This window comes from Hyperolius riggenbachi, chromosome 10 (genome assembly GCF_040937935.1).
Source record: "Hyperolius riggenbachi isolate aHypRig1 chromosome 10, aHypRig1.pri, whole genome shotgun sequence".
NCBI lineage: Eukaryota > Metazoa > Chordata > Amphibia > Anura > Hyperoliidae > Hyperolius > Hyperolius riggenbachi.
The window spans coordinates 265,407,946-265,428,050 of NC_090655.1; the positions used below are offsets into that span (position 1 = coordinate 265,407,946).

The 20,105-nt window shown below is 44.5% G+C and overlaps 2 protein-coding genes across 5 annotated transcripts in view; one reads left to right on the forward strand and one right to left on the reverse strand.

The window, feature by feature from the left end:
- Window positions 1-20,105, forward strand: part of LOC137535386 (zinc finger protein 585A-like) — a 764,031-nt gene that overhangs the window by 592,760 nt on the left and 151,166 nt on the right. The window lies entirely within an intron of this gene.
- LOC137535396 (zinc finger protein 585A-like) overlaps window positions 1-20,105 on the reverse strand; it is a 67,628-nt gene that overhangs the window by 4,121 nt on the left and 43,402 nt on the right. For 2 of the 4 annotated variants that reach the window (XM_068257232.1, XM_068257231.1), the window contains 3 exons: window positions 17,605-17,702; window positions 16,441-17,524; window positions 10,914-13,099 (listed from right to left, as the gene is read on the reverse strand). In XM_068257232.1, the coding sequence (XP_068113333.1) occupies window positions 11,745-13,099; window positions 16,441-17,524; window positions 17,605-17,702 (2,537 nt within the window). In that variant the 3' untranslated portion in view covers window positions 10,914-11,744. Of the gene's footprint in view, window positions 1-10,913; window positions 13,100-16,440; window positions 17,525-17,604; window positions 17,703-20,105 lie in introns of those variants that run through there. The other 2 variants (XM_068257235.1, XM_068257233.1) reach the window with 2 other exon arrangements.

The following is a 20,105-nucleotide window of genomic DNA, read 5'->3' on the forward strand; positions in this document are numbered from 1 at the left end:
TGAGACAATGGAAGCAATGTGTTACTCCTGTGACAACAGAAATATATGTACTTATAGAAAGAAATCTGTGTTATGTTTGTAGAGCAATGTGGTGTCACTTACACATTCTTATTACTATTGTATCCTTCTGTCACTTATATACCCCTTGTAATGTACCTTTATCTCTCTCTCTAGATATTGTGACGTTACACAGCACTAACTTATAGGAGCTGCGAGGTGGAGGAATTATCCACTCATGTCATGGAGACCCAAAACCACCGAGTCCCTATTACACTGACAGCGTCACATGGCGGTACTCTCCCCAGCTGCAGCTCCTCGCAGTGTCTGTATAAGTCAATGAGTCATGAGAGACTGCTGCGGTGCTACGCTACGCAGGGGAAGTGCTCCGGGAACCGCAGAAGTAATGCAGATCCTGCAGCGCGTTACCCTGCCACCCCCCGGAAGTGCGCAAAAACCATGCAAGGGTTCTTTTCTTCAGTCGTGGTGCGGCTTTTTAGCTGCAGCGCAATTCAATTGTTCTACATATCAGCTTATTACAGGCCAGTAACACTAACTCATCGCTACTGTGACCAATCTGTGTACAGTAATATACAGTGACCATTATCATCTTATTACAGGCCGGTAACACTAAGTCACCCCTACTGGGACCAATCTGTGTGCAGTAATGTACAGTGACCATTATCAGCTTATTACAGGCTGGTAGCACTAAGTCACCCCTACGGTGACCAATCTGTGTACAGTAATATACAGTGACCATTATCAGCTTATTACAGGCCAATAACACTAAGTCACCCCTACTGTGACCAATCTGTGTACAGTAATATACAGTGACCATTATCATCTTATTACAGGCCGGTAACACTAAGTCACCCCTATGGTGACCAATCTGTGTACAGTAATGTACAGTGACCATTATCAGCTTATTACAGGCCAATAACACTAAGCCACCCCTACTGTGAACAATCTGTGTACAGTAATGTACAGTGACCATTATCAGCTTATTACAGGCCAATAACACTAAGCCACCCCTACTGTGAACAATCTGTGTACAGTAATATACAGTGACCACTATCAGCTTATTACAGGCCGGTAACACTGAGTCACCCCTACTGTGACCAATCTGTGTACAGTAATGTACAGTGACCATTATCAGCTTATTACAGGCCGGTAACACTGAGTCACCCCTACTGTGACCAATCTGTGTACAGTAATGTACAGTGACCATTATCAACTTATTACAGGCCGGTAACACTAAGTCACCCCTACTGTGACCACTCTGTGTACAATAATGTACAGTGACCATTATCAGCTTATTACAGGCCGGTAACACTAAGTCACATCTACTGTGACCAATCTGTGTACAGTAATGTACAGTGACCATTATCAGCTTATTACAGGCCGGTAACTCTAAGTCACCCCTACTGTGACCAATCTGTGTACAGTAATGTACAGTGACCATTATCAGCTTATTACAGGACGGTAACACTGAGTCACCCCTACTGTGACCAATCTGTGTACAGTAATGTACAGTGACCATTATCAGCTTATTACAGGCCGGTAACACTGAGTCACCTCTACTGTAACCAATCTGTGTACAGTAATGTACAGTGACCATTCTCAGCTTATTACAGGCCGGTAACACTAAGTCACCCCTACTGTGACCACTCTGTGTACAGTAATGTACAGTGACCATTATCAGCTTATTACAGGCCAGTAACACTAAGTCACCCATACTGTGACCAATCTGTTTACAGCAATGTACAGTGACCATTATCACTTTAATGAAAAGCTTTTGAGGAAATTTGCATAGAGCGGAGATTGCCCACAAGGATCTCCGCATGCATTTGCATTTGTCTGAATCATTTTTTACATTTTTTTTATGCATTTGTTTGAATCATCTTTATACAATTTGTATTGATGGTTACTGTAGGTGAGTGTGGTGTGGTGATTTGCATAGGTAAAATATAACCAGATCAGCAGTGAAATGAGAACTATGCATAGGTAAAACACAATCTAATCAACAGCAAAATGGACACTATATCACTTTAATAAAAAGCCTTTGGGGAAATTTGCATAGAGGCGGAGATTACCCACAAGCAGTTTATATCACACTGGACTGATGGACACTCTCATAACCAAAATCCTTCTGAAGAGGACCGACGTTAATCGGTCGAAACGCGTTAAGGTTAATTTGATTTACCATTACGATCAGTTAAGGGCAAGGATCTGGCTGACCTACAGCGCGCAGCAGCCGTTCTGAATAACAAAGATCCAATACCCTGCAGTGGTGACGTCACCCATCTAGCGCACACCGGTACCAGCTGGGCGGAAGTAGTACAGCGAGGGGACTCTGTGGACAACCAGAGCGGCCCCGCCTGAACACCGCCGACAGTGGAAGGCAGCGCGGAGATCGTAGAGGATAAGCACTCGCATCAGAGCGGTTTTCAGAAAAGAATCCGTGGTGAGTGCAGCTGGCTATGAGAGACTGACATATAAGAATTAAACATACAAGGAATCGTTGTACTGGATACTAAGTGATTACTAACAGAGCTCCTATATAAGAGACCTGAATCCTGTCACTCTGAGACAACATAAGTAGAATCTGTTTGTGATTTTCCTCAATGAAAACGGGACAATTTAAATTGGATCCCCTTCGTGCACAGATATGAGCGCTTCTGCATAATAAATGTGGATTGTGTTATCTATAAACATAAGAACTATCCATTCACAAGTTTAAGCACAAATTGGATCCCTTCTGTGCATTGATAAGTGATTCCTATTGAACTTATTATAGTTAGTTGGCAATTAGAGCGCTGCTGATTTAAAGGGCCCTATAGCAATATTGAGTGGTTGTGGCGTGTATGAGTGTGGATTGTGGATTTTTGGAATTTTATACATTATATTTTAATAAAATTTATTCTATAGAATAAAGAATTAGCGCGAGTTGTGATTATATTATATTTAATGACCATTATCAGCTTATTACAGGCCAGTAACACTAAGTCAGCCCCTACTGTGACCAATCTGTGTACAGTAACCATTATCAGCTTATTACAGGCCGGTAACACTCTGTCACCCCTACTGTGACCAATCTGTGTACAGTAATGTACAGTGACCATTATCAGCTTATTATGTAACGATCGGTGAAGCACAGAGAGGATCTGATTACCGGTGATCTGCAGTATCACTGGGAATACAGATGTATACCAGATTATAAGTGATCTGCAGTATCACCGATAATCCGATATACTAGCTAACCTCTGATCACCTGGGTAGAGTGTAGTGATTAGGTGTAACAGTAACTCTTTGAGGACAAAGCCTCAGCGCAGTTAGGAGTACTGCACGTATTCCCTCTGCAGACCTGGACTCTCCAAGATGGGAGGAGCCAGGCTGACAGTAGGAAGGATTGTCTGAAAGTAACCCTCTGGAGGAAGTGTCACTAACAGAACGGGGAACCGCCTCTAACAGTAAGGTCGGTTCTCAAGGTCGGACAAGCCAGGTCGTACACACACGGACAGATAAAGTACAAGATCAGGAGGCAGAGGCGGAGTCTAAGTACAGGCAGGGGTCGGCAACAGGGTATCAGATATATTGAGGTACAAGATCAGGAGGCAAAGGCGGAGTCTAAGTACAGGCAGGGGTCGGCAACAGGGTATCAGATATATCGAGGTACAAGATCAGAGTTCAGGAGGATAGTCAGGCAGGCAATAGGTCATAACAGATAATCACAAACAAACTAGTACTTTAAGCTATCAACAGAAACTAGCTAAGTGTAGGATTACAGCTCCAGCTGGTCCCGGCAAACTTGCGGATCTGACTACGGATCTGGGTGCTCCCACGTATATGATCGCACGCCAGACACCAGAGAAATGACCAGCTAGCAGTATATATACACAAACATCTTCCCAGCACCTCCCTAAGTGCTGGACCAATGAGGAGTGGAGGCAGAGTCAGCTGACCAGCCTGGTCAGCTGACTCACTTCTGGCTGCTATATAGGACCTGCCTTTCCGCGCGCATGCGCGTCCTTCTAAACCTGAAGGGACTATGAGTCCCAGCCACAGCAGCCCCGCTCTGCGGTGTCTCCACAGCGGGGACATGCGCGCCAACCGCCGTGTCCGACGCGGCGGTTATTCCGCGCTCCGCCATGCCCTGCACGGGGACAGCCGCCTCAGACTGAGTGGAGGTGGCTGCCTCCCTGTGCTTTGCCACATCGTGCGCGGAAAGAGCCGCCTGCCGCTGACTCCTGGCGGCAGCTCTTCCGCGATTTCTGACATATTACAGGCCAGTAACACTAAGTCACCCCTACTGTGACCAATCTGTGTACAGTAATGTATAGTGCCCATTATCAGCTTATTACAGGCCAGTAACACTAACTCACCCCTACTGTGACCAATCTGTGTACAGTAATGTGCAGTGACCATTATCAGCTTATTACAGGCCAGTAACACTAAGTCACCCCTACTGTGACCAATCTGTGTTTCATTAAACAGTAAACATATGAATATAAAAGTAATTACTGTCAGTGTTTTGCTTACTTCTTCCTCTATCTTCCTCTTTAATTGTCACCATCATTATATCCTCTTTAGATTTCTGGTCACTAAAATTATAAGTGTCATCTTCTTTTTCTTCTTTAATCTTTGAGATCACACCCCATTCCGGCATAGACCGCTGATCACTCCTCACATATGTCTCCTCTTCTTCCTCTTTATTTGTCCCCATCAAGTCACCGTCCTCCATACACAGCTGATCACTCTTCACATGCCTCTCTTCTTCTTCCTCTTTACTTGTCCCCATCATGTCACCCTCCTCCATAGACTGGTGATCACTCCTCACATATGTTTCTTCTTCTTCCGCTTTAATTGGCCTCTTCATGTCTCCCTCCTCCATAGACTGCTGATCACTCCTCACATAGGTTTCTTCTTCCTCTTTGATTTCAACTTTTACATCTATCAGATCTTCACCCTAAGAGCATAAAATGATAAGCTGAGGCTACACAGAACAATATAAGTCTTATGTCTCCAGAGACCCTCAGTCCCTCATACCTGATAATGTTGGGGGATGGTGGGAACTTCCTGTGGACAATTCCGGAAATAAAGAGGACCTGTACATCTCTCTGGTAGGTTTCTGTTACTGGATACAGCTGTAGGAAACACACACTGACTGAATACATTGTCTCTATGTGATTATCAGATGATGGGGGATCTAGCATTATAGGAGAGGAAGAGGGGGGTGGGGACATTGTATATAGTAAGGAGGTTGCTAAACCTTAATATGAACCATTTAATTAACCAAAATTGGAAAGTGTGGTGGAAAAAACATAAAATGCATTGTAACCAAAGCGTATAGCCTTGCAAATAAAATGGATGAACTAGAGTTCTTCCTGATCAACAAAGGCTATGGCATTGTAGGAATAAGGGCTGGTTCAGACGGACGTTTGGAGGCATCGCATTCGTCGGCGTCGTGGCGGCAATGCGTTTGGGCTTTCAGCAGCATTCGCATTGCGCTCGGATGCGGTCGCGTTTTTTCTTCCCCTAGGGGGACATTACCCGTTGCGGTTAACTGCTCCTGGAAGCTACATGTAGCTTCCGGGGGCTCCTTGAATGCCAGGGAAAATCGGGACCCGAACGCCGCGTTTTTGTAAACGCGCATGAAAGCTTGGTACAAACGCTCCCATTCACTTGAATGGGAGCATTTAACGCCAAGCCCTGAACGCTGGCAGTAAACGCTCCGCAAGCATCCGTCTGAACCAGCCCTAAAAGAGACATGGATTGGATAGCAAATTTAGAGTGATACAATGGCCTCAATTAATAAAGCACTGGGGTACCGTATAATAAATGTATTGATTTATATGAAGACAGGATCTCGTGTCTGCTTTTGGGAGGCAAGCCCACCACTTCCTCCAAGCAATTTTTTAAAATTTTATTGACTTTTATCCTGCTGGCGCCTCTGTTCTACATACAAATACTTTGTGTCCACTCCTGGTGGAGGGGAGTGCTACCCCCCTTCTTGTTTATTTACTACGGAGAGCGAATTCTTAATCCTGAGTGAGGACAGGTCTAATCTCCTCACCTGTCTATTGAGTGGTTGCCTGAATGGTAACCCATGTTTGTGAGTATAAATTCTCTCACTAAACCACTTACCAATTGTCTTTAACATACTACACCATATTGGGCTCTCTGGTTTTTCTATTTTATTTTTTACACAAAGAAAACTGCCATTTGCAGAGTGACAGTGTATATGCAGTGGGTTGGCCAGGTGACTACCTACCCACTCGGCATTCAGAGATCTTCATGCAGTTATATAGCAAGGAAATGAGCAGCGCTACTTAAAAACAGGCAAGTGCCTACCTGCAAAAGAGTGCAAGCCCCACTTGTGGGATATAATACACACCGAGCATACACATGACCTGTCTACCACTGGAGGATGTTGGTTTCCTGTAACAGCTTGCATGCAACCTATTAAGTACCTCGGACGAGTACTTAATAGGTTGCATGTAAGCTGTTACAGGAAACTAACATCCTCCTCCAGTGGTAGACAGGTCATGTGTATGCTCAGTGTGTATTATATCCCACAAGTGGGGCTTGCACTCTTTTGCAGGTAGGCACTTGCCTGTTTTTAAGTAGCGCTGCTCATTTCCTTGCTATGTACTAATTTAATTTGTTTTTGGTCAGCTGCTCCTACTTAACAGCCATGCTTTTGGTGTTTATGCAGAGCTTCTGTTTGGGTTCAAGGTGCGTTTGTAGTTTCTGGGGGGCTCAGCGCACCTCTGATTGGAGGCGGCCTGGTGTTGCGCTGATCCACCTTCATGCTATTATATCAAGCTGGCATGCGGAGCCCTGAACGGGTGTCTTTAGTTAAAGTGAAAGCACACCTTCCTCTGGGAAATTAGACATTTTGTTTGCAAATGCAAAGGTAGAGGCACTGGCAAAACATTGTTCAGATTTTACAACAGACAGGACTTCCATCAGAGTTGGTTTTGATCAATGGAGTTCTAGATAAGCAAATGAAAAATGGGCAGAGCCGGATTTACCATAAGGCATTGTAGGCACGTGCCTACAGGCACCTTATCATAGAAAGGCGGTTTACTCCCCTCTCCGAGTGCCTCCCTCACTCCTTCCCTGGGCAGAGTCCTGATGAGAATGCAAATGAGAGGTCGCTCACCCGGCTCTTGCCATTCCACTGACCTGATCTCACTTCAGTCAGGGGCACCTCTAGTTACTTAATATTGAGGATACCTAATGCTAAGGGGCACCTGTAGCTACCTCTGACAGGCAAGGGAAGTAAGGGAGAAGTGACAGCTGGGCCAGTCAGAACACCAGTTCAGCGGGGGAATAAAGAGCAGAGCAGTGCTTTTCAGCGCTGCTAGATTTGGGCGCAGCCAGCGCCGCCATAGACTATAACGGGATTCAGTCTATAGCGGCGCTCAGTGAGTAACGTCGGCGCCGTCAGAAGACAAGACAAATAACATTTATATCGCGCTTTTCTCCTTGCGGACTCAAAGCGCCAGAGCTGCAGCCACTAGGGCGCCCTCTATAGGCAGTAGCAGTGTTAGGGAGACTTGCCTAAGGTCTCCTACTGAATAGGTGCTGGCTTATTGAACAGGCAGAGCCGAGATTCGAACCCAGGTCTCCTGTGTCAGAGGCAGAGCCCTTAACCATTACACCATCCAGCCAGCCGTCAGAAGACGTCAGGTTGCTTAAAAATCATAATAATTCGGCTTCCAGCAACCGCCGGAAGCCGAATTATTTCATTCCCCCACTATCCATGGCGGCCTGGAGGGGGAATAGTAATTAATTCGGCCCGGACTTGTGCAGAAGCAGGATCAGCCTTATACCGGCTGTATCCTGCGCCCAAGTCTACCGGCGCCGATTTCAAATGTACTCAATAAAGAGGACCTGTACATCTCTCTGGTGGGTTTCTGTTACTGGATACATCTGTAGGAAACACACACTGACTGAATACATTGTCTCTATGTGTTTATCAGATGATGGGGGATCTAGGTGGACCCTCCCTACAGCTCTCTGCTTGACAATAAATGTCAATAAAAGTCTCCTCTTACCCGGTGATGTGATGTGAGTCTGATCCTCCATCATGATGTCCTTGTAGAGGTCCTTGTGTCCTTCTATATGCTGCCCTTGGTTCATGGTGAGATAGAGAGACGTTATGGAGAATTGGGGTGTCACTGGATGTGTGGAAAATCACAAATATCGTCATGTACCTTATTACCTCCTCTTCTGCCAGTTCCAGCAATGGTTTCCCTCCTCATCCTCCCAATTCAACTCTAACCCCGAACTTCCTGTCTGTGCCAAACAGTGCTTCCTGCTGTAACTGCTCGCCATCTTGTGGAGGATAGGATAATTGCAGCCAAGTGTTTTTTTTAATCTGCAGGTTTTACCTGGTTGTATCTCTACTATGAGGGTCATAGCTGGAAAATAATCAGGTTACATGCCTCCCAACAATCCTGGGTCCCCCATAACTGTCCCTAGATGGGAGGCGTTGCTCCACAGTCCACTCCCCTCACAATGCCCCGCATTCCTGCAGAGCGAGCAGCAGAGCAATACTTACCAGCCGCTTGCCGAGCTGCATCCCCTGGGACCCATTACAGCGGCTCAGCATGCGGCAGATGAAGTGACGCTGTAATGTTAGAGGAAGGTACTTACATAGCATTTCTATCAGCCCCGACCTCCACATGGGGAACACTGTATGGGGTAGCAGGGAGCCACTAGACTGCCAGGGAAATGCATAGAAGAGGGGAAAGGGGCCATGAGACTGCCAGGGAACACTGTATGTCTCTACTGGGGTGTGCCTGCGTCTCTCTTGGGGTGTGCCTGCGTCTCTCCTGGGGTGTGCCTGCGTGTCTCCTGGGGTGTGCCTGCGTCTCTCCTGGGGTGTGCCTGCGTCTCTCCTAGGGTGTGCCTGCGTCTCTCCTGGGGTGTGCCTGCTTCTCTCCTGCATTTCCTGAAAGAAGCAGAGCTTTTAGCTTCAGCTCTGCCGCTCCTGATGTCAATCGTCCCCGCCCCTCTCACTCTTCCTTCCTAGACAGGGGCGGGGAGAGGCGTAGATCCGCACAGCGATTGACATCAGGAGAGGCAGAGCTGCGGCTGAAAGCTCTGCCTCTCAGCGCAGTAAAATCCACAACCAAGTTGGTCGTGGATGTTTGCCCAGCGATTTGGGGGGGTCTAAACCCCTCGTTTTGTGGCGGGAATGCAGTGGTTTACTTGTGCTGAGACTACTGAAGCGAATAATAAGGTAAAAAGGGCAAAACTTATTCACTTCAGTGTCTCTTAAAAAAAAAAAAAAAAAAGATACTTACCTGAGGAGAGGGAAGGCTTTGAGTCCTATAGAGCATTCCCATTCCTCCTATGGTCCCTGCTTTGCACCTGTGTCCCCCGTTAGCTGTTTCAGGTCAAAGGGTTGAAGACTGCATGGTATTCCGCTGCAGGAGGTTTTTACAGCCTTCAGGAGCCCCAATGCTCCAGAAGATGGGCAGCTCCATACTGTGCATGTGAGAGAGCGCGCTTGTGCATGTGCGGTACGGAGTGGCCCGTCTGTCGAAACCTCTCCCAGTGGAAGAGAGAGCAGTCTCTGACTCATTGGTAGGAAACTGCTAATGGGGGACACAACAGTGGAACGGGAAGTGTACGAGATGAAACAGTGCTGGGAGACTTGGGTGCAGGATACAGCTGGTATATGGCTGAGCCTGCTGCCGCACAAGTCCCAGCCGTGTTAATTACTATTCCCCCTCCAGGCCACCATTACAGTGTTTTAAGTGTAACTTCAGCTCCGTCTTCTGGCGGCTCTGAAGTTACACTCTGTGCGCTGCTATAGCAGTAATTCCTATTACGACCTATGGTGGCACCAGCTGCGCCCAAATCTCCTGCACTGGATTCTTAGTGTACGAAACGGGAATGCTCTATAGTACTCAGAGCCTTCCCTCTCCTTAGGTGAGTGGGGGCTTGATTCACTAAGACAAATAGCATGCCTTATCAGAGTTAACACGCCTTATCAGATTAGCATTGCGAGCGCTACGAACGTATGCCTGCTAATTGGCAATGACGAGAGCTCCACTTGTCCTGCCCTGAGCCCCTGCGGGTGCAATCACTTTAAGCCTATTGGGCCAATTAAAGTGCGGGGATAATGTCCTTTAAAGTGATATTGGAACCACAGGGGCTCAGGGCAGGACAAGGACGTCATTGCCAATTAGCAGGCATAAGTTCATAGTGCTCGCTATGCTACTATAATAAGGCTGGTTAACTCTGATAAGGTGTGTTAACTCTGATAAGGCATGCTATTTGTCTTACTGAATCAAGCCCTATCTGTTTTTGTTTTTTAATAACACTTCGGACACACTTTAATAATATATCTGGCCTGAGGCTCAGTTATCTCTGCTGTGTGACGTTTCTTTCTGAGCCCCCCTGCCCCGCCTACCTTTCCTCGGCTTGTTTTCACTAAAAAGCCTTTTTGTCTAGTAACAGCATCTTCTCCATTTCTTTATATACCTTTCACCTGTTTCCTTTTCTCCTTGTGTTGCTGATCTTCATTATTTGAAGCAGAGGCATTGCCTTGTGACTAACCGGAAGATGAGGCTCAGCTAACGCCCCTCCCTTAGTTCTACTTCTACCTCTTTGCTGATCCTTACAGACCAGAAACACCTCCCCTTTTTTAAAATCGTGTACATCTCATTGAAACTTTAGTTTATTAGCTTTAACCTTTTCATTTACTAAATCAATTAATCCCTTGAATTCAGGTTCCTCCCCATACACATCCAATGGCTTCGCAGATGCCACCAACTGTTTTCTCCATTTCAGTGAGTTGTATTGTCTCCTCCTCAGCCATAATCTTTATCATTAATACACCATTTTTGTAAAGATTCTTTTATTTTTGTACCATTTATAACAATAGTAAAGCAAAGTAAAGTAATTAGAAATATTCCACATAAGATGAGATACAAGCAGGTCAAAACAAACAACAATAGAGGGTGGCCAACCAGTGCCATCCTGGAGTACACTCATCGTATCCACCGATGGAAGGGAGCCAATAACATCCTGCCCAGAAGGACCTCTTGAAGGGTAGATATACTGTAGTAGACACCCGAGGTTAACAAGGGGAGCGCAGGCAACAAACCATTTTTTATAAAATGTTCTTCCAAGTAGGCGGGGTGAAATGCACTGACTGATGCGGCTGCACCAGCATACAACCTGGAGCGCCCGGTACGTTTTGGGAGGGGCTCCACGTGGCAGCGAGAGCTTGATGGTGAAGTGTTCTCTCGCTGCAGAAGTTTGGTGAAGGGACTTTGCAATCATTGCATTAAAGCTAGGCACGCAACTTTAGCTACCGGCACTAGATGGGTTAGATGAACTGTGGCCCTCACTAAGGAGAATGGCTTTGTGGCTACATGGTTCGCGTTACATGTGGATGCTCATTACAGGATCGGCTGTTACTACACTTCAGGTTGTATGCTATATGGTTCCATTTTGTGGGCGGGGACTTATTCAATCAAATAGATTGGCCTATCCCAGTGATCTGCAAACGTGGCACTACAGCTGTTAAGGAACTACAAGTCCCACAATGCATTGCGGGAGTCTGACAGCCAAAGTCATGATTCATAAAGGCAAATGCATTGTGGGACTTGTAGTTCCTTAACAGCTGGAAAGCCAAGTTTGCAGATCACGGACCTATCCCCTTGGACTTGGTGTTATATCTTCCTGGGTTTTACCGCCTCCCAGCGTATGTCGGATGGCAGTTACTGGTCACTGGTAATATGCTCATCATTATCTACTGAAGGAGTATAAAGCTTAGTTTGGATGGACTGACGCCTTCCTAGGTGAGTACTTTCATGTTTGACAAGGTCTTCTTTCTCTGCAAAAAACTCCCCACACTCAGGACAGGAATGTGGCTTCTCACTAGTGTGAGATCTCTCATGTTTGACAAGAGTTGATTTCCATGCAAAACATTTCCCACACTCGGCACACGAATATGACTTCTCATCAGTGTGAGATCTCTCATGGCTGAGAAGGGTTGATTTCTGTGTAAAACATTTCCCACACTCAGCACATGAATAAGGCTTCTCACCTGAGTGAGTTCTCGCGTGCTTGGCAAGATATGGTTTGTGCCTAAAACATTTCCCACACTCAGCACATGAATATGGCTTTTCTCCAGTGTGAGATCTCCCATGATTGACAAGCTCTGATTTCTGTACAAAACATTTCCCACACTCAGCACATGAATATGGCTTCTCACCAGTGTGAGTTCTCTCGTGTTTGACAAGATAAGATTTTTCTAAAAAACATTTCCCACACTGAGCACACGAATATGGTTTCTCACCAGAGTGAGATCTCTTGTGTATTGCAAGATTAGATTTCCCTGCAAAACATTTCCCACACTGAGCACACGAATATGGTTTCTCACCAGAGTGAGATCTGTCATGTATGACAAGATAAGATTTCCTTGCAAAACATTTCCCACACACGTTACATGAATAGGGCTTTTCACCAGTGTGAGTTCTTTCATGCTTGGCAAGGCTTCCCTTATCTCCAAAACATTTCTCACACTCATTACATGAATAGGGCTTTTCACCAGTGTGAGTTCTCTCATGTGCGATAAGGAATTTCTTATCTCCAAAACATTTCCCACACTCAGCACATGAATAGGGCTTTTCGCCGGTGTGAGATCTCTCATGTATGACAAGCTCTGATTTCTGTAAAAAACATTTCCCACACTCGGAACATGAATAAGGCTTCTCACCAGAGTGCAATCTCTTATGTCTGACAAGAGCTGATTTCCATGCAAAACATTTCCCACACTCAGCACATGAATAAGGCTTTTCACCAGTGTGAGATCTCTTATGTAGAACAAGATGTGATTTCCATATAAAACATTTCCCACACATAGAACAGGAATAAGACCCTCCAGCGGGGGGAGAGCTGTGCTGGGTATGAGGCCTCTCAGGGTTAGACAGGTGAGGGAAATATGGGGGAATATTTGGGGTAACCAGGATATGTGCAGGAGACTCTTGTCCAGTGACATCATCATCCGTTGTACAGTCTGTGGATACAGAGAGACGAGTCTCTGAGAGATTCCTGATGCCGGGACTCCGCGCTGCAAATAGAGAAACATCATTACTTCCTGTTAGAGAATTCTGAGGGGAGGAACAATTATCATTAGGGATGGTCAGTGAGCTGCTGATAACTCCAAGTTGTTGCAAAGTTTATGCCAGGGCTGTGGAGTCGGAGTCGTGGAGTCGGAGTCGTGGAGTCGGGCAATTTTGGGTGCCTGGAGTCGGAGTCGGGAAAAAATGCACCGACTCCGACTCCTAATGAATTTGTAACTGTAATTAAAATAGAAAATATGATAAAATGTTCTATTTCTCAGATAATAGTCATGAAAAATAATGGATATATACAGTATATATACAGTAATAGCTGTGCTTAGTCCACAAAAATGAAATAAACCAATCAAAATTAGTTACTTGTGCTGCTTCAATAAAGCAGTCCCCGTATTTTTAAGGTCAGATATACATATCTGATTGTGACTGTTTATATGATGTGTACACAGGAATCTCTTATATATACTAAATAACATCTATGCTGTAAGAATAAAGCCTGATGTGTAGCTGTGTCACTAATAGAGATGGTCAACGAGATGGAAATAATTCTGCATTGATGCTGATTTATGCAAATGTATGCACTCCCTTTGCTGATGAAATCAAATAATTTGATATGTTGTTAAAATTTGGTTTGGTGACTACAAATTAAAGGGTAACTGAGACGGATGAAAAGTAAAGTTTTATACATACCTGGGGCTTCCTCCAGCCCCCTTCAGGCTAATCAGTCCCTCGCTGTCCTCCACCACCCGGATCTTCTGCTATGAGTCCTGGTAATTCAGCCAGTCAGCGCTGTCCGGCCACATGCCGCTCCCACAGCCAGGAACATTCTGCACCTGCGCAATAGTGCTGCACAGGTGTAGTATGCTCCTGGCGGCGGAGTGTGTGCATGCGCACTACGCCTGACTGGCTCAAGTACCTGGACTCAAAGCAGAGGATCCAGGTGGCGGATGAGGACAACGAGGGACTGATTATCCTGAAGGCGGCTGGAGGAAGCCCCAGGTATGTATAAAACTTTAATTTCATCTGTCTCAGGTTTACTTTGTTACACAGTAGTACTATACTCTACATATGCACTCCCCACAGAGCTGCAGGGAATCCACTGAGAATGCTGTGCACATTGAACACAGAGGTGTTGTCTGTTTACAATCTCCTCATTCCCCTGCAGAGTACCTGCACATCATTCTTACATGTACCCACACTTACATTGCCTAGGGCCTGATAGATGTTCTTTGTTCCGGTTTGTACCTTTTACAAGTACTCTTACCAAGGACTAGTTTTAGTCTAAAGGGAATAAATATAGTAGTCTACATATCCTTCTCACTTCAGTTGTCTTGTAAAATTCCTAAGCGTTGGCAGTTAAGAGACAAATTTCATGTTACATACTTTTAATCAACAAAATTGTAATATGCAAATTAGAGGAGTCGGAGTCGTGGAGACGGAGTCGGAGTCGGAGGAATCCTAAACTGAGGAGTCGGAGTCGGAGTCGGAGTCGGTGGATTTTTGGACCGACTCCACAGCCCTGGTTTATGCAGATTAGAAATGGACCAAATGATGCAGCTGCATAACTTTGCATATAATTAGCATACCATTTGCACCATCTCAGAGTTATTTCTATCTCATTGACCATTCCTACAATTAAAGCATTAGCCATACATGGAAAGCAGTAATTGTAGAGCTTGATGAGACAATGGAAGCAATGTGGTATTCCTGTGACAACAGACCTATATGTACTTATAGCAAGAAAACTGTGTTATGTTTGTAGAGCAATGTGGTGTCACTTACACATTCTTATTACCATTGCATCCTACTGTCACTCATATGCCCCCTGTATTGTCCCTTTATCTCTCTCTTGTCTCCAATTGTACAAATAAAGATATTGTCTGAAAAAAGCCTGAACTGTTCACCAGCAGACAGTTACTGGCAAAGAAGGTGTGTTCGCACTCACTTCCGGCAGGGGAACACATGGCGTGTTCAACCGTCAGCAGGCACATGGCAGCCAATCAGCTAGCACACCCTCCTGGACCACACCCCCGGATAAAATCTCCAGCACGGCAGCCAGTTTACACTCTGTCTGTAGCTACTGTGAAAGAGTGTAGGGAGAGCTGCATTGCTATTAGGGAGAGCGGTAGTTAGGCCTCTGCTCTGTGTCTCCAGTGAAGTTTCTTGCTGTTAGTACAGCATCCTGAGCACCCAAGAGCCCTTATAAAGGGCTGGTACATTCGTTTTCTTGATATTGTTTTATTGCAGTTCTGAGTGTCTGACTGTCCAGTGCACTGGCTTTAGCTGTTGGACACAGGTGTGCACACTGCTGCTAGTGGTACAGTACCTTACACAATACCCCTCTCAAGTGCTTTTTTTCTCTCTTGAGATTGTAATATTGCAGTTGTGTATGTCTGACTGTCCAGTGAACTGACTTTGGCTGTTGGACTTAGGTGTGCACATTGCTGCTAATGTTACAGTATCTTGTACAATACCCCTCATAAGCGCTTTTTTTTTTCTCTTGATATTGTTGATATTGCAGTTCTGTGTGTGTCCACAGTTCAGTGTACTAACTTTAGCTGTTGGACAAGGGTGTGCACATTGCTGCTGGTGGTACAGTACCTTGCACAATACCCCTCATAAGATTTTTTTTTTTTATATATTGTTATATTGCAGTTCTCTGTGTCCAGTGCAGATTTTAGCCATTGGAGACCGGTCTGCTGGTCATAGTAATACACCGACTAGATAACCCAATAATCCTTCACTACCACTACTGGCATCATCTAGTATCCAACCACTACTGCTGCCTGTATTGTGAGTGATTGTTGCAGATAGTACTATATAACCCATCAGTCACCTGTCCTGGGTGGATTGACATTCAGTTTCCCAAAAAATAAATAAAAACAGCCGAGTGGAGCATTACTGGCATCATCCAGTATCCGACCACTATTGCCCCCGTATCGGGCCTGTATACTGTAAACCCATCGGTCCCCTGACCTGCGTGGAGTGACAATCAGTTCCTCCTCACTGGCAGGGTATTTATATTTGATATTTTAATATTGTATGTGAAAATGGGTGATTGGATTAGGACTGCAGACTACTATGTAAAGTACTTTATTTGAAGTCCCATTTCATGTCATGTCCAATATTACTTTCAATCGTTTTACTGCTCGATTTCTCATAGAAGTAAATGGAAATTGAAAATAAAAGCTAAGAGAAATGAGCGGGAAATTGACCAAAAAAAAACGCATCGTGTGTACCTAGCGTAAGTCTACTGTGACCAATCTGTGTATGATAAAACAGCATATTGCAACATATGAATATAAAAGTAATTACTGTCAGTATTTTTCCTTACTTCTTATTTCTTTCTCTTTAATTGTCACCACCATTATATCCTCCGCTTTAGATTGCTGGTCACTGAAATTATAAGTGTCATCTTCTTTCTCTTCTTTAATCTTTACCATAACATCCCACTTCTCCATACACTGCTGATCACTCCTCACATACATCTCTTCTTCTTCTTTAATTGTCCTCATCATGTCATCCTCCTCCATAGACTGCTGATCAGTCGTCACATACGTCTCTTCCCCTTTTATTGTCCCCATTGTGTTACCCTCCTCCATAGACTGCTGATCACTCCTCACATACGTCTCTTCTTCTTCCTCTTTCATTGTCCTCATCATGTCACCCTCCTCCATAGACTGCTGATCACTCCTCACATATGTCTCTTCTTCTTCCTCTTTAATTGTCCCCATCATCTCACCCTCCTCCACAGACTGCTGATCACTCCTCACATACGTCTCTTCTACCTCTTTAATCATCTTCATGTCACCCTCCTCCACAGACTGCTGATCACTCCTCACATACATCTCTTCTTCCTCTTTAATTGTCCTCATCATGTCAGCCTCCTCCATAGACTGCTGATCACTCCTCACAAATGTATCTTCTTCTTCCTCTTTAATTGTCCTCATCATGTCACCCTCCTCCATAGACTGCTGATCACTCCTCACATACGTCTCTTCTTCTTCCTCTTTAATTGTCCTCATCTTGTCACCCTCCTCCATAGACTGCTGATCACTCCTCACATACGTCTCTTCTTCTTCCTCTTTAATTGTCCTCATCTTGTCACCCTCCTCCATAGACTGCTGATCACTCCTCACATACGTCTCTTCTTCTTCCTCTTTAATTGTCCTCATCTTGTCACCCTCCTCCATAGACTGCTGATCACTCCTCACATACGTTCCTTCTTCTTTCTCTTTACTTGACCTCATCATGTCACTCTCCTCCATAGACTGCTGATCACTCCTCACATACGTCTCTTCTCCTTCCTCTTTAATTGTCCTCATCTTGTCACCCTCCTCCATAGACTGCTGATCACTCCTCACATACGTTACTTCTTCCTCTTTTATTTCAACTTTTACACCTAACAGATCTTCACCCTAAAAGCATAAAATGATAAGCTGAGGCTACACAGAACAATATAAGTCTTGTGTCTCTAAAGACCTTCAGTCCCACTTACCTGATAATGTTGAGGGATGGTGGGATCTTCCTGTAGACAATTCAGGGAATAAAGAGGACCTGTACATCTATCTTCTGAAGTTCTGTTACTGGATCCATCTGCAGGAAACACACACACTTACTGAATACATTGTCCCTACGTGTTTATCAGATATAGGGGTATCTAGGTGGACAATCCTGGGAATAAAGAGGACTTGTACATCTCTCTAGTGGGGTTCTGTTACTGGATACATCTGTAGGAAACACACAAACTGACAGAATACATTGTCTCTGTGTTTCTCAGATGATGGGAGATTAGTATTATAGAGGAGGAAAAGGGGGTGGGGTGGGGACATTGTAAAGAGTAAAGAGGTAGTTAAACCTTCATGTAGCCAATTAAATGTACCAAAAATTGAAAAATGTGGCGGTAAAAATATTAAGTGCATTGTAACCAATGCTAGGAGTCTTGCAAATAAAATGGATGAACTACAATTCGTTCTGATTGGCAAAGGCTATGACATTGTGGGAATAACAGAGACATGGATGGATGAAAGACATGACTGGATAGCGAATTTAGAGGGATACAATGTGTTTAGGAGGGATAGAACAGGGAGAAAAGGTGGAGGGGTTTGTCTCTTTGTTAAAAGCTCTTTTACAGCTGCCATGAAGGATGAGATGGCTGAAGATTGTGAAGATGTGGAGTCTGTTTGGGTAAATATTCATGGTGGAAATAACTGTTGCCAATTGCTTATTGGGATGCCCTCTCAGCCCTCTCTCCCTGGTTCCTCTCTTGGTGCGATTCCTTGGTGAGCCGATCTCTTTTACACTTTTCCCTGCACACACTACCGCACTTCACTATTTGTACTGTAATCTTTCTGATACCTACCTCAATTAATCTATTGCACTTACTTGCTTCCTGCACCTGACACTTTTATTACACTGTATGAATTCATAATGGGTTTTTTTTGCAAATGGACTGAGATTTTTTGTATTTGTTCAATTTGCAGCTGTACTTTTCTTGTGTTTTGGAGCAGCACTATTTTTTGATTGTCCCCAATCAATATAACAGATATACATCTTTTTGTGATCTATTATCATAGCACCAGTTATGGGAGGGGTGTTATTTATCTACTAGCTGATGGTCCGGAGTTTCCTGGGTATGTATATGGCTGGTGTTGGCTTTGCCCGCTTTTTCTAACGCTAACACACAATTACTTAAAGACCTACTTTGCGAGCTTTGTGGTCTTTGGCATCAATAATCTGCATTGAAATGAAACTAATCTGATTGAATGTGTGTGGCTCCACCCCTTTTCTGAATTTGAACCCCAGTCACCCAATGACCAACTGTACCAGGTTTGAGGCCTCTGCCATTAGTGCAAGAATGGCAGCAATTAAATATTTCCCTTGAAAATCAATAGGTGAATTTGATTAGCTTTTGTAGGCGCCATCTACTTTTCTGAATATTAATCCCAGTCACCCAATGACCAACTGTGCAAAGTTTGAGAACCCTGCCTTTTAAGAGTAACTGTCAGGCTGCAAAAGCTAATTTAAGCCTCTATTCTCCTGTGTTAAACAGTTTAGAAGGAAGCCAAAAAGGCAATACTGAAGTTAAAAATCTCTCTTACTTTGATGTTTGCTGAACAGAAAGGCTCTTTATTCCCAAGCTCCTAAGGAGGCCGGCAGGCCGCATAATAGATACTGCAAAGCATTCTGGGGCTGCTTCTTCTCCCCACTGCACTCCCTTGGTCCTCCCTTTCATTTCCCTATCCCGCCCTAAGGCTGCTTTCACAGTGAGAAGTTACAGGCTCATGTTACAGCAGCTTGTAACTTGCAGCCCAGCTCACAACACTGAAAAATCAATGTGCTGTTCACAAGGCACATGTTCCGTTAGAGTATACTGCATGAGTCCGCACAGTAGTGTTGTCCGGATCATGAACCATTAGGATCTTTGATCCTGATCTTTTTTGTGAGTCGAATCATCAGGAAGCAGGGTAAGGGAGGATATTACATCACAATTGGCTTCATACAAGACAGACAAACATGGAACCTGCCATGAGCTGTCAGGAGCATAAATCTCTGAAAATACTATATAAAAATTCTGTGAAATCCAAATGTGGACAGTGAAATGCATATGTAATGTAAGTACAGCCAATATTTAGCTACTGATATATGTGTTTTTTTTCTCTGAGACCCTATACCCAACAGCTCCTCTTTAACAGTGAAGAAGGGCAGCAGTTTATATCTTCCCAGTGAAATTTGTATTTGTCTCCGCCCACTTTTTGGTTATGGGGATAAAAAGTACCCTATATGTTATTCCAGGTAATGTACTATGTGTGTGCCAAATTTCATTCACATCCATTCAGCCATTGTTGCGTGATCGAGTAACAAACATCCAAACGTCTATAAATCCAAACGTTCCCATTTATAATATTAGTGAGAAAATATTCAGGGAGATTTTAATGAATCAGGATTTTATTGTTTTTAATGAATAAGTCCACAATACATTGAAATTATCTGACCACT